Source organism: Hypanus sabinus, unplaced genomic scaffold, assembly GCF_030144855.1.
Source record: "Hypanus sabinus isolate sHypSab1 unplaced genomic scaffold, sHypSab1.hap1 scaffold_1581, whole genome shotgun sequence".
In the NCBI taxonomy this organism is placed as follows: Eukaryota; Metazoa; Chordata; class Chondrichthyes; order Myliobatiformes; family Dasyatidae; genus Hypanus; species Hypanus sabinus.
Window position 1 is genome coordinate 17686 of NW_026779660.1, and position 12027 is coordinate 29712.

At 57.6% G+C, this 12027-nt stretch overlaps 1 protein-coding gene across 1 annotated transcript in view; it reads left to right on the top strand.

The window, feature by feature from the left end:
* The window catches only part of LOC132387162 (alpha-2-macroglobulin-like), a gene marked incomplete at both ends in the record, with an annotated part of 77346 nt that overhangs the window by 15871 nt on the left and 49448 nt on the right, over window positions 1-12027 (top strand). The window contains 2 exons of the mRNA XM_059959515.1: window positions 5369-5432; window positions 10903-11042. Of these exons, the coding sequence (XP_059815498.1) occupies window positions 5369-5432; window positions 10903-11042 (204 nt within the window). The remainder of the gene's footprint in view (window positions 1-5368; window positions 5433-10902; window positions 11043-12027) is intronic.

The window sequence follows — 12027 nt, forward strand, 5'->3', positions numbered from 1 at the left end:
GCGTCCCGGTGAATCTCCTCTGCACCTTCCCTAATCCAGGCAGCGACCCGGTGAATCTCCTCTGCACCCTCCCTAATCCAGGCAGCGTCCCGGTGAATCTCCTCTGCACCCTCTCTAATCCAGGCAGCGTCCCGGTGAATCTCCTCTGCACCCTCTCTAATCCAGGCAGCGTCCCGGTGAATCTCCTCTGCACCCTCTCTAATCCAGGCAGCGTCCCGGTGAATCTCCTCTGCACCATCCCTAATCCAGGCAGCGTCCCGGTGAATCTCCTCTGCACCCTCTCTAATCCAGACAGCGTCCCGGTGAATCTCCTCTGCACCCTCCCTAATCCAGGCAGCGTCCCACTGAATCTCCTCTGCACCCTCCCTAATCCAGGCAGCGTCCCGGTGAATCTACTCTGCACCCTCTCTAATCCAGGCAGCGTCCCGGTGAATCTCCTCCGCACCCTCTCTAATCCAGGCAGCGGCCCGGTGAATCTCCTCCGCACCCTCTCTAATCCAGGCAGCGTCCCGGTGAATCTCCTCCGCACCCTCTCTAATCCAGGCAGCGGCCCGGTGAATCTCCTCTGCACCCTCTCTAATCCAGACAGCGTCCCGGTGAATCTCCTCTGCACCCTCTCTAATCCAGGCAGCGTCCCGGTGAATCTCCTCTGCACCCTCTCTAATCCAGACAGTGTCCTGGTGAATCTCCTCTGCACCCACTCTAATCCAGACAGCGTCCCGGTGAATCTCCTCTGCACCCTCTCTAATCCAGACAGCGTCCCGGTGAATCTCCTCTGCACCCTCTCTAATCCAGACAAGCGTCCCAGTGAATCTCCTCTGCACCCTCTCTAATCCAGGCAGCGTCCCGGAGAATCTCCTCTGCACCCTCTGTAATCCAGGCAGCGTCCCGGTGAATCTCCTCTGCACCCTCTCTAATCCAGGCAGCGTACCGGTGAATCTCCTCTGCACCCTCTCTAATCCAGGCAGCGACCCGGTGATTCTCCTCCGCACCCTCTCTAATCCAGACAGCATCCAGGTGAATTTCCTCTGCACCCTCTCTAATCCAGGCAGCGACCCGGTGAATCTCCTCCGCACCCTCTCTAATCAAGGCAGCGTCCTGGCGAATCTCCTCTGCACCCTCTCTCATCCAGACAGCGTCCCGGTGAATCTCCTCTGCACCCTCTCTAATCCAGGCAGCGTCCCGGTGAATCTCCTCTTAACCCTATGTCCTCTCTCCCTCTCTCCCCCCTCTCTCTCCCCTGTTTCCCATGTGGGTGATTATCTGTCCTCTCTCCCTCTCTCCCCCATTCCCCATGTGGGTGATTACCTGTCCTCTCTCCCTCTCTCTCTCCCCCGTTCCCCATGTGGGTGATTGCCTGTCCTCTCTCCCTCTCTCTCTCCCCCGTTCCCCATGTGGGTGATTATCTGTCCTCTCTCCCTCTCTCTCTCCCCCGTTCCCCATGTGGGTGATTCTCTGTCCTGTCTCCCTCTCTCTCTCCCCCGTTCCCCATGTGGGTGATTCTCTGTACTCTCTCCCTCTCTCTCTCCCCCTCTCTCTCCCCCGTTCCCCGTGGGTGATTACCTGTCCTCTCTCTCTCTCTCTCCCCCGTTCCCCATGTGGGTGATTACCTGTCCTCTCTCTCTCTCTCTCTCTCCCCCGTTCCCCATGTGGGTGATTCCCTGTCCTCTCTCTCTCTCCCTCTCCCTCTCCCCCATTCCCCATGTGGGTGATTACCTGTCCACTCTCCTTCTCTCTCTCCCCCGTTCCCCATGTGGGTGATTCTCTGTCCTCTCTCTCTCTCTCTCCCCCGTTCCCCATGTGGGTGATTACCTGTCCTCTCTCTCTCTCTCTCCCCCGTTCCCCATGTGGGTGATTACCTGTCCTCTCTCCCTCTCTCTCTCTCCCCCGTTCCCCATGTGGGTGATTCTCTGTCCTCTCTCTCTCTCTCCCTCTCTCTCTCCCCCGTTCCCCATGTGGGTGATTATCTGTCCTCTCCCTCTCTCTCTTCCCCGTTCCCCATGTGGGTGTTTCTCTGTCCTCTCTCCCTCCCTCTCTTCTCCCGTTCCCCATGTGGGTGATTCTCTGTCCTCTCTCCCTCTCTCTCTCTCCCGTTCCCCATGTGGGTGATTATCTGTCCTCTCTCCCTCTCTCTCTCTCCCCCGTTCCCCATGTGGGTGATTACCTGTCCTCTCCCTCTCTCTCTCCCCCGTTCCCCATGTGGGTGATTACCTGTCCTCTCTCCCTCTCTCTCTCCCCCATTCCCCATGTGGGTGATTACCTGTCCTCTCTCCCTCTCTCTCTCCCCCGTTCCCCATGTGGGTGATTACCTGTCCTCTCTCCCTCTCTCTCTCCCCCGTTCCCCATGTGGGTGATTCTCTGTCCTCTCTCTCTCTCTCTCTCCCCCGTTCCCCATGTGGGTGATTACCTGTCCTCTCTCCCTCTCCCTCTCCCCCGTTCCCCATGTGGGTGATTATCTGTCCTCTCTCCCTCTCTCTCTCCCCCGTTCCCCATATGGGTGATTACATGTCCACTCTCTCCCTCTCTCTCTCCCCCGTTCCCCATGTGGGTGATTACCTGTCCTCTCTCCCTCTCTCTCCCCTGTTCCCCATGTGGGTGATTCTCTGTCCTCTCTCTCTGTCTCTCTCCCCCGTTCCCCATGTGGGTGATTCTCTGTCCTCTCTCCCTCTCTTTCTCTCCCCCGTTCCCCATGTGGGTGATTACCTGTCCTCCCTCTCTCTCCCCCGTTCCTCATGTGGGTGATTATCTGTCCTCTCTCCCTCTCTCTCTCCCCCGTTCCCCATGTGGGTGATTACCTGTCCTCTCTCTCTCTCTCTCTCTCCCCGTTCCCCATGTGGGTGATTCTCTGTCCTCTCTCCCTCTCTCTCTCCCCCGTTCCCCATGTGGGTGATTACCTGTCCTCTCTCTCTCTCTCTCTCTCTCCCCGTTCCCCATGTGGATTATCTGTCCTCTCTCTCTCTCCCTCTCTCTCTCCCCCGTTCCCCATGTGGGTTATTCTCTGTCTCTCCCTCTCTCTCTCCCCCGTTCCCCATGTGGGTGATTACCTGTCCTCTCTCCCACTCTCTCCCCCGTTCCCCATGTGGGTGATTCTCTGTCCTCTCTCTCTCTCTCTCCCCCGTTCCCCATGTGGGTGATTGCCTGTCCTCTCTCCCTCTCTCTCTCCCCCGTTCCCCATGTGGGTGATTACCTGTCCTCTCTCCCTCTCTCTCCCCCGTTCCCCATGTGGGTGATTCTCTGTCCTCTCTCTCTCTCTCTCTCTCTCCCCCGTTCCCCATGTGGGTGATTACCTGTCCTCTCTCCCTCTCTCTCTCCCCCGTTCCCCATGTGGGTGATTACCTGTCCTCTCTCCCTCTCTCTCTCCCCCGTTCCCCATGTGGGTGATTACCTGTCCTCTCTCCCTCTCTCTCTCTCCCGTTCCCCATGTGGGTGATTCTCTGTCCTCTCTCCCCCTCTCTCCCCCGTTCCCCATGTGGGTGATTATCTGTCCTCTCTCCCTCTCTCTCTCTCCCCCGTTCCCCGTGGGTGATTACCTGTCCTCTCTCTCTCTCTCTCCCCCGTTCCCCATGTGGGTGATTACCTGTCCTCTCTCCCTCTCTCTCTCCCCGTTCCCCATGTGGGTGATTACCTGTCCTCTCTCCCTCTCTCTCCCCCGTTCCCCATGTGGGTGATTCTCTGTCCTCTCTCTCTCTCTCTCTCTCTCCCCCGTTCCCCATGTGGGTGATTACCTGTCCTCTCTCCCTCTCTCTCTCCCCCGTTCCCCATGTGGGTGATTACCTGTCCTCTCTCCCTCTCTCTCTCCCCCGTTCCCCATGTGGGTGATTACCTGTCCTCTCTCCCTCTCTCTCTCCCCCGTTCCCCATGTGGGTGATTCTCTGTCCTCTCTCCCTCTCTCTCCCCCCCGTTCCCCATGTGGGTGATTACCTGTCCTCTCTCCCTCTCTCTCTCCCCCGTTCCCCATGTGGGTGATTCTCTGTCCTCTCTCCCTCTCTCTCCCCCCCGTTCCCCATGTGGGTGATTACCTGTCCTCTCTCCCTCTCTCTCTCTCCCCCGTTCCCCATGTGGGTGATTACCTGTCCTCTCTCCCTCTCTCTCTCCCCCGTTCCCCATGTGGGTGATTACCTGTCCTCTCTCCCTCTCTCTCTCTCCCCCGTTCCCTATGTGGGTGATTACCTGTCCTCTCTCCCTCTCTCTCTCCCCCGTTCCCCATGTGGGTGATTACCTGTCCTCTCTCCCTCTCTCTCTCCCCCGTTCCCCATGTGGGTGATTACATGTCCACTCTCTCTCTCTCTCTCCCCCGTTCCCCATGTGGGTGATTCTCTGTCCTCTCTCCCTCTCTCTCTCCCCCGTTCCCCATGTGGGTGATTACCTGTCCTCTCTCTCTCTCTCTCTCCCCCGTTCCCCATGTGGGTGATTACCTGTCCTCTCTCTCTCTCTCTCTCCCCCGTTCCCCATGTGGGTGATTACCTGTCCTCTCTCTCTCTCTCTCTCCCCCGTTCCCCATGTGGGTGATTACCTGTCCTCTCTCTCTCTCTCTCTCCCCCGTTCCCCATATGGGTGATTACCTGTCCTCTCTCCCTCTCCCTCTCCCCCGTTCCCCATGTGGGTGATTACCTGTCCTCTCTCCCTCTCTCTCTCCCCCGTTCCCCATGTGGGTGATTACCTGTCTTCTCTCCCTCTCTCTCTCCCCCGTTCCTCATGTGGGTGATTGTCTGTCCTCTCTCTCTCTCACTCTCTCCCCCGTTCCCCATGTGGGTGATTACCTGTCCTCTCTCCCTCTCTCTCTCCCCCGTTCCTCATGTGGGTGATTACCTGTCCTCTCTCCCTTTCTCTCTCCCCCGTTCCCCATGTGGGTGATTACCTGTCCTCTCTCCCTCTCTCTCTCCCCCGTTCCCCATGTGGGTGATTACCTGTCCTCTTTCCCTCTCTCTCTCCCCCATTCCCCATGTGCGTGATTCTCTGTCCTCTCTCCCTCTCTCTCCCCCGTTCCCCATGTGGGTGATTCTCTGTCCTCTCTCTCTCTCTCTCTCCCCCGTTCCCCATGTGGGTGATTACCTGTCCTCTCTCCCTCTCCCTCTCCCCCGTTCCCCATGTGGGTGATTCTCTGTCCTCTCTCCCTCTCTCTCTCCCCCGTTCCCCATGTGGGTAATTACCTGTCCTCTCTCCCTCTCTCTCTCTCCCCCGTTCCCCATGTGGGTGATTCTCTGTCCTCTCTCCCTCTCTCTCTCCCCCGTTCCCCATGTGGGTGATTATCTGTCCTCTCTCCCTCTCTCTCTCTCCCCTGTTCACCATGAGAGTGTTTCTCTGTCCTCTCTCCCTCTCTCTCTCCCCTGTTCACCATGTGAGTGTTTCTCTGTCCTCTCTCCCTCAGGTGATGGCCCGAGGGAGGATCGTCAGCTTTGAGAAGAGCACACACTCCATCAAAGGCACAGAGGGTAGGGACGCTGATCGTCAGCCATAAACGAGGCAACCCACAGCCCCAGAGTCCCCTTGAGACGGCCCACAGTCTGGGAGAGTGTGACCGGTGTCTGTGACTGTGACTGGTGTCTGAGAGTGTGACCGGTGTCTGTCTGTGACTGTGACCGGTGTCTGTGACAGTGACCGGTGTCTGAGACTGTTAGAGGTGTCTGTGACTGTGACCGGTGTCTGAGAGTGTGACCGGTGTCTGTGACTGTGACCGGTGTCTGAGACTGTGACCGGTGTCTGTGACTGTGACCGGTGTCTGTGACTGTGACCGGTGTCTGTGACTGTGACCGGTGTCTGTGACTGTGACCGGTGTCTGAGAGTGTGACCGGTGTCTGTGTCTGTGACCGGTGTCTGAGACTGTGACCGGTGTCTGTGACTGTGACCGGTGTCTGAGAGTGTGACCGGTGTCTGAGAGTGTGACAGGTGTCTGAGACTGTGACCGGTGTCTGTGACTGTGACCGGTGTCTGTGTCTGTGACCGGTGTCTGAGTCTGTGACCGGTGTCTGAGACTGTGACCGGTGTCTGTGACTGTGACCGGTGTCTGTGTCTGTGACCGGTGTCTGAGACTGTGACCGGTGTCTGAGACTGTGACCGGTGTCTGTGACTGTGACCGGTGTCTGTGACTGTGACCGGTGTCTGAGAGTGTGACCGGTGTCTGAGAGTGTGACCGGTGTCTGTGACTGTGACCGGTGTCTGAGACTGTGACCGGTGTCTGTGACTGTGACCGGTGTCTGTGACTGTGACCGGTGTCTGAGACTGTGACCGGTGTCTGAGACTGTGACCGGTGTCTGAGAGTGTGACCGGTGTCTGTGACAGTGACCGGTGTCTGAGACTGTTAGAGGTGTCTGTGACTGTGACCGGTGTCTGAGAGTGTGACCGGTGTCTGAGACTGTTAGAGGTGTCTGTGACTGTGACCGGTGTCTGTGACAGTGACCGGTGTCTGAGACTGTTAGAGGTGTCTGTGACTGTGACCGGTGTCTGTGACTGTGACCGGTGACTGAGACTGTGACCGGTGTCTGAGACTGTGACCGGTGTCTGTGACTGTGACTGGTGTCTGAGACTGTGACCGGTGTCTGTGACTGTGACCGGTGTCTGTGACTGTGACCGGTGTCTGTGACTGTGACCGGTGTCTGAGACTGTGACCGGTGTCTGTGACTGTGACCGGTGTCTGTGACTGTGACCGGTGTCTGTGACTGTGACCGGTGTCTGTGACTGTGACCGGTGTCTGTGACTGTGACCGGTGTCTGAGAGTGTGACCGGTGTCTGAGAGTGTGACCGGTGTCTGAGACTGTGACCGGTGTCTGAGACTGTGACCGGTGTCTGTGACTGTGACCGGTGTCTGTGACTGTGACCGGTGTCTGAGAGTGTGACCGGTGTCTGTGACTGTGACCGGTGTCTGTGACTGTGACCGGTGTCTGAGAGTGTGACCGGTGTCTGAGACTGTGACCGGTGTCTGAGACTGTGACCGGTGTCTGTGACTGTGACCGGTGTCTGTGACTGTGACCGGTGTCTGAGAGTGTGACCGGTGTCTGTGACTGTGACCGGTGTCTGAGACTGTGACCGGTGTCTGAGAGTGTGACCGGTGTCTGAGAGTGTGACCGGTGTCTGAGACTGTTAGAGGTGTCTGTGACTGTGACCGGTGTCTGTGACTGTGACCGGTGACTGAGACTGTGACCGGTGTCTGAGACTGTGACCGGTGTCTGTGACTGTGACCGGTGTCTGTGACTGTGACCGGTGTCTGAGAGTGTGACCGGTGTCTGAGAGTGTGACCGGTGTCTGTGACTGTGACCGGTGTCTGTGACTGTGACCGGTGTCTGTGACTGTGACCGGTGTCTGTGACTGTGACCGGTGTCTGTGTCTGTGACCGGTGTCTGAGACTGTGACCGGTGCCTGTGACTGTGACCGGTGTCTGTGACTGTGACCGGTGTCTGTGACTGTGACCGGTGTCTGAGACTGTGAGCGGTGTCTGTGACTGTGACCGGTGTCTGAGAGTGTGACCGGTGTCTGTGACTGTGACCGGTGTCTGAGACTGTGACCGGTGTCTGTGACTGTGACCGGTGTCTGTGTCTGTGACCGGTGTCTGAGAGTGTGACCGGTGTCTGTGACTGTGACCGGTGTCTGAGACTGTGACCGGTGCCTGTGACTGTGACCGGTGTCTGTGACTGTGACCGGTGTCTGTGACTGTGACCGGTGTCTGAGAGTGTGACCGGTGTCTGAGAGTGTGACCGGTGTCTGTGACTGTGACCGGTGTCTGAGACTGTGACCGGTGTCTGTGACTGTGACCGGTGTCTGAGACTGTGACCGGTGTCTGTGACTGTGACCGGTGTCTGTGTCTGTGACCGGTGTCTGAGAGTGTGACAGGTGTCTGTGACTGTGACCGGTGTCTGTGACTGTGTCCGGTGTCTGAGAGTGTGACCGGTGTCTGAGAGTGTGACCGGTGTCTGAGAGTGTGACCGGTGTCTGTGTCTGTGACCGGTGTCTGTGTCTGTGACCGGTGTCTGTGTCTGTGACCGGTGTCTGTGTCTGTGACCGGTGTCTGAGAGCGTGACCGGTGTCTGAGACTGTGACCGGTGTCTGTGACTGTGACAGGTGTCTGTGACTGTGACCGGTGTCTGTGTCTGTGACTGTGACCGGTGTCTGTGACTGTGACCGGTGTCTGTGACTGTGACAGGTGTCTGTGACTGTGCCTGGTGTCTGTGTCTGTGACCGGTGTCTGTGACTGTGACCTGTGTCTGTGACTGGTGTCCGTGTGTGTTATCGGACTCTGTCTCTGTGACTGTGCCCGGTGTCTGTCACTGTGACCTGTGTCTGTGACTGTGACCGGTGTCTGTGACTGGTGGCTGTGACTGACTGGTGTCTGTGACTGTGACAGGTGTCTGTGACTGTGACTGGTGTCTGAGAGTGTGACTGGTGTCTGTGACTGTGACCGGTGTCTGTGACTGGTGTCTGTGAGTGTGACAGGTGTCTGTGACTGTGACAGGTGTCTGTGTCTGTGACAGGTGTCTGTGACTGTGACCGGTGTCTGTGACTGGTGTCTGTGACTGTGACCGGTGTCTGAGACTGTGACCTGTGTCTGAGACTGTGACTGGTGTCTGTGACTGTGACCGGTGTCTGTGACTGTGACCGGTGTCTGAGACTGTGACCTGTGTCTGAGAGTGTGACCGGTGTCTGTGACTGTGACCGGTGTCTGTGACTGTGACCGGTGTCTGTGACTGTGACCGGTGTCTGAGAGTGTGACCGGTGTCTGAGAGTGTGACCGGTGTCTGAGAGTGTGACCGGTGTCTGAGAGTGTGACCGGTGTCTATGACTGTGACCGGTGTCTGTGACTGTGACAGGTGTCTGTGACTGTGACCGGTGTCTGTGACTGTGACCGGTGTCTGAGAGTGTGACCGGTGTCTATGACTGTGACCGGTGTCTGAGACTGTGACCGGTGTCTGTGTCTGTGACCAGTGTCTGTGACTGTGAGAGGTGTCTGTGACTGTGACCGGTGTCTGAGACTGTGACCGGTGTCTGTGTCTGTGACCGGTGTCTGTGACTGTGAGAGGTGTCTGTGACTGTGACCGGTGTCTGAGACTGTGACCGGTGTCTGTGTCTGTGACCGGTGTCTGTGACTGTGAGAGGTGTCTGTGACTGTGACCGGTGTCTGAGAGTGTGACAGGTGTCTGAGACTGTGACCGGTGTCTCAGAGTGTGACAGGTGTCTGAGACTGTGACCGCTGTCTGAGACTGTGACCGGTGTCTGTGACTGTGACCGGTGTCTGTGACTGTGACAGGTGTCTGTGACTGTGACCGGTGTCTGTGACTGTGACCTGTGTCTGTGACTGTGACAGGTGTCTGTGACTGTGACCGGTGTCTGTGACTGTGACAGGTGTCTGAGAGTGTGACCGGTGTCTGAGACTGTGACCGGTGTCTGAGACTGTGACCGGTGTCTGTGACTGTGACCGGTGTCTGAGAGTGTGACAGGTGTCTGTGACTGTGACCGGTGTCTGAGAGTGTGACCGGTGTCTGTGACTGTGACAGGTGTCTGTGACTGTGACAGGTGTCTATGACTGTGACCGGTGTCTATGACTGTGACCGGTGTCTGTGACTGTGACCGGTGTCTGTGACTGTGACCGGTGTCTGTGACTGTGACAGGTGTCTGTGACTGTGACCTGTGTCTAAGAGTGTGACCGGTGTCTGTGACTGTGACCGGTGTCTGTGACTGTGACCGGTGTCTGAGAGGGTGACCGGTGTCTGTGACTGTGACTGGTGTCTGTGACTGTGACAGGTGTCTGAGACTGAGACCGGTGTCTGTGTCTGTGACTGTGACCGGTGTCTGTGACTGTGACCGGTGTCTGTGACTGTGACAGGTGTCTGTGACTGTGCCTGGTGTCTGTGTCTGTGACTGTGACTGGTGTCCGTGTCTGTTATCGGACTCTGTGTCTGTGACTGTGACCGGTGTCTGAGAGTGTGACCGGTGTCTGTGACTGTGACCGGTGTCTGTGACTGTGACCGGTGTCTGTCACTGTGACCTGTGTCTGTGACTGTGACCGGTGTCTGTGACTGGTGGCTGTGACTGTGACAGGTGTCTGTGACTGTGACCGGTGTCTGTGTCTGTGACAGGTGTCTGTGACTGTGACAGGTGTCTGTGACTGTGACTGGTGTCTGTGACTGTGATAGGTGTCTGTGACTGTGACCGGTGTCTGTGACTGGTGTCTGTGACTGTGACAGATGTCTGTGACTGTGACAGGTGTCTGTGACTGTGACAGGTGTCTGTGACTGTGTCTGTTTCTGTGACAGGTGTCTGTGACTGTGACTGGTGTCTGTGACTGTGACAGGTGTCTGTGTCTGTGACAGGTGTCTGTGACTGTGACTGGTGTCTGTGACTGTGACAGGTGTCTGTGTCTGTGACAGGTGTCTGTGCCTGTGACAGGTGTCTGTGCCTGTGACAGGTGTCTGTGTCTGTGACAGGTGTCTGTGACTGTGACTGGTGTCTGTGACTGTGACAGGTGTCTGTGTCTGTGACAGGTGTCTGTGCCTGTGACAGGTGTCTGTGCCTGTGACAGGTGTCTGTGTCTGTGACAGGTGTCTGTGACTGTGTCTGGCGTCTGTGTCTGTGACAGGTGTCTGTGACTGTGTCTGGCGTCTGTGTCTGTGACTGTGACAGGTGTCTGTGACTGTGTCTGGCGTCTGTGACTGTGACAGGTGTCTGTGTCTGTGACAGGTGTCTGTGACTGTGACTGGTGTCTGTGACTGTGACAGGTGTCTGTGACTGTGACCGGTGTCTGTGACTGGTGTCTGTGACTGTGACAGGTGTCTGTGACTGTGACAGGTGTCTGTGTCTGTGACAGGTGTCTGTGACTGTGTCTGGCGTCTGGTACTGACACAGTGTCCACTGAACTGATTGGTGGTTTTCTCGACGCTCGGTCTCTGGGATCTGATTGTGTCTCCGTCCTCACAGAGGGAAGCTTCAAACTGCATCAACGGATCAGCCTGGACATGCCTCCCTTCGCCCGGATGCTGGTCTTCACCGCGCTCCCCAACGGGGAACTGATCGCCGACACCATCATGTTCAAAGTCGCAAAGTGCTTCCGCAATCAGGTGCTCGTCCTGCTCCCTCAGTCCCTCACAGTTCACTCGCCCTCACACATTCTCCCGTCCTTTGTACCTCCTAATGCGTTAGTCCCTTATTACCCTGTGATAACCCCCTCCCCGATCAACTTCCCCTCGATCACTCCCTGCCCGATCACCTTCCCCTCGATCACCCCCTCCCCGATCACCTTCCCCTCGATCACTCCCTCCCCGATCACCTTCCCCTCGATCACTCCCCGATCAGCTTCCCCTCGATCACTCCCTCCCCGATCACCTTCCCCTCGATCACCCCCTCCCCGATCACCTTCCCCTCGATCACTCCCTCCCCGATCACCTTCCCCTCGATCACCCCCTCCCCGATCACCTTCCCCTCGATCACTCCCTCCCCGATCACCTTCCCCTCGATCACTCCCCGATCACCTTCCCCTCGATCACACCCTCCCCGAGCACCATCCACTCGATCACTCCCTCCCCGATCACCTTCCCCTCGATCACTCCCTCCCCGATCACCTTCCCCTCGATCACTCCCTCCCCGATCACCTTCCCCTCGATCACTCCCTCCCCGATCACCTTCCCCTCGATCACTCCCTCCCCGATCACCTTCCCCTCGATCCCTCCCTCCCCGATCACCTTCCCCTCAATCACTCCCTCCCCGATCACCTTCCCCTCGATCACTCCCTCCCCGATCACCTTCCACTCGATCACTCCCTCCCCCTCGATCACTCCCTCCCCGATCACCTTCCCCTCGATCACCCCCTCCCCGATCACCTTCCCCTCGATCACTCCCTCCCCGATCACCTTCCCCTCGATCACTCGCTCCCCGATCACCTTCCCCTCGATCACTCCCTCCCCGATCACCTTCCCCTCGATCACTCCCTCCCCGATCACCTTCCCCTCGATCACTCCCTCCCCGATCACATTCCCCTCCATCACCCCCTCCCCGATCACCTTCCCCTCGATCACTCCCTGATCACCTTCCCCTCGATCACTCCCT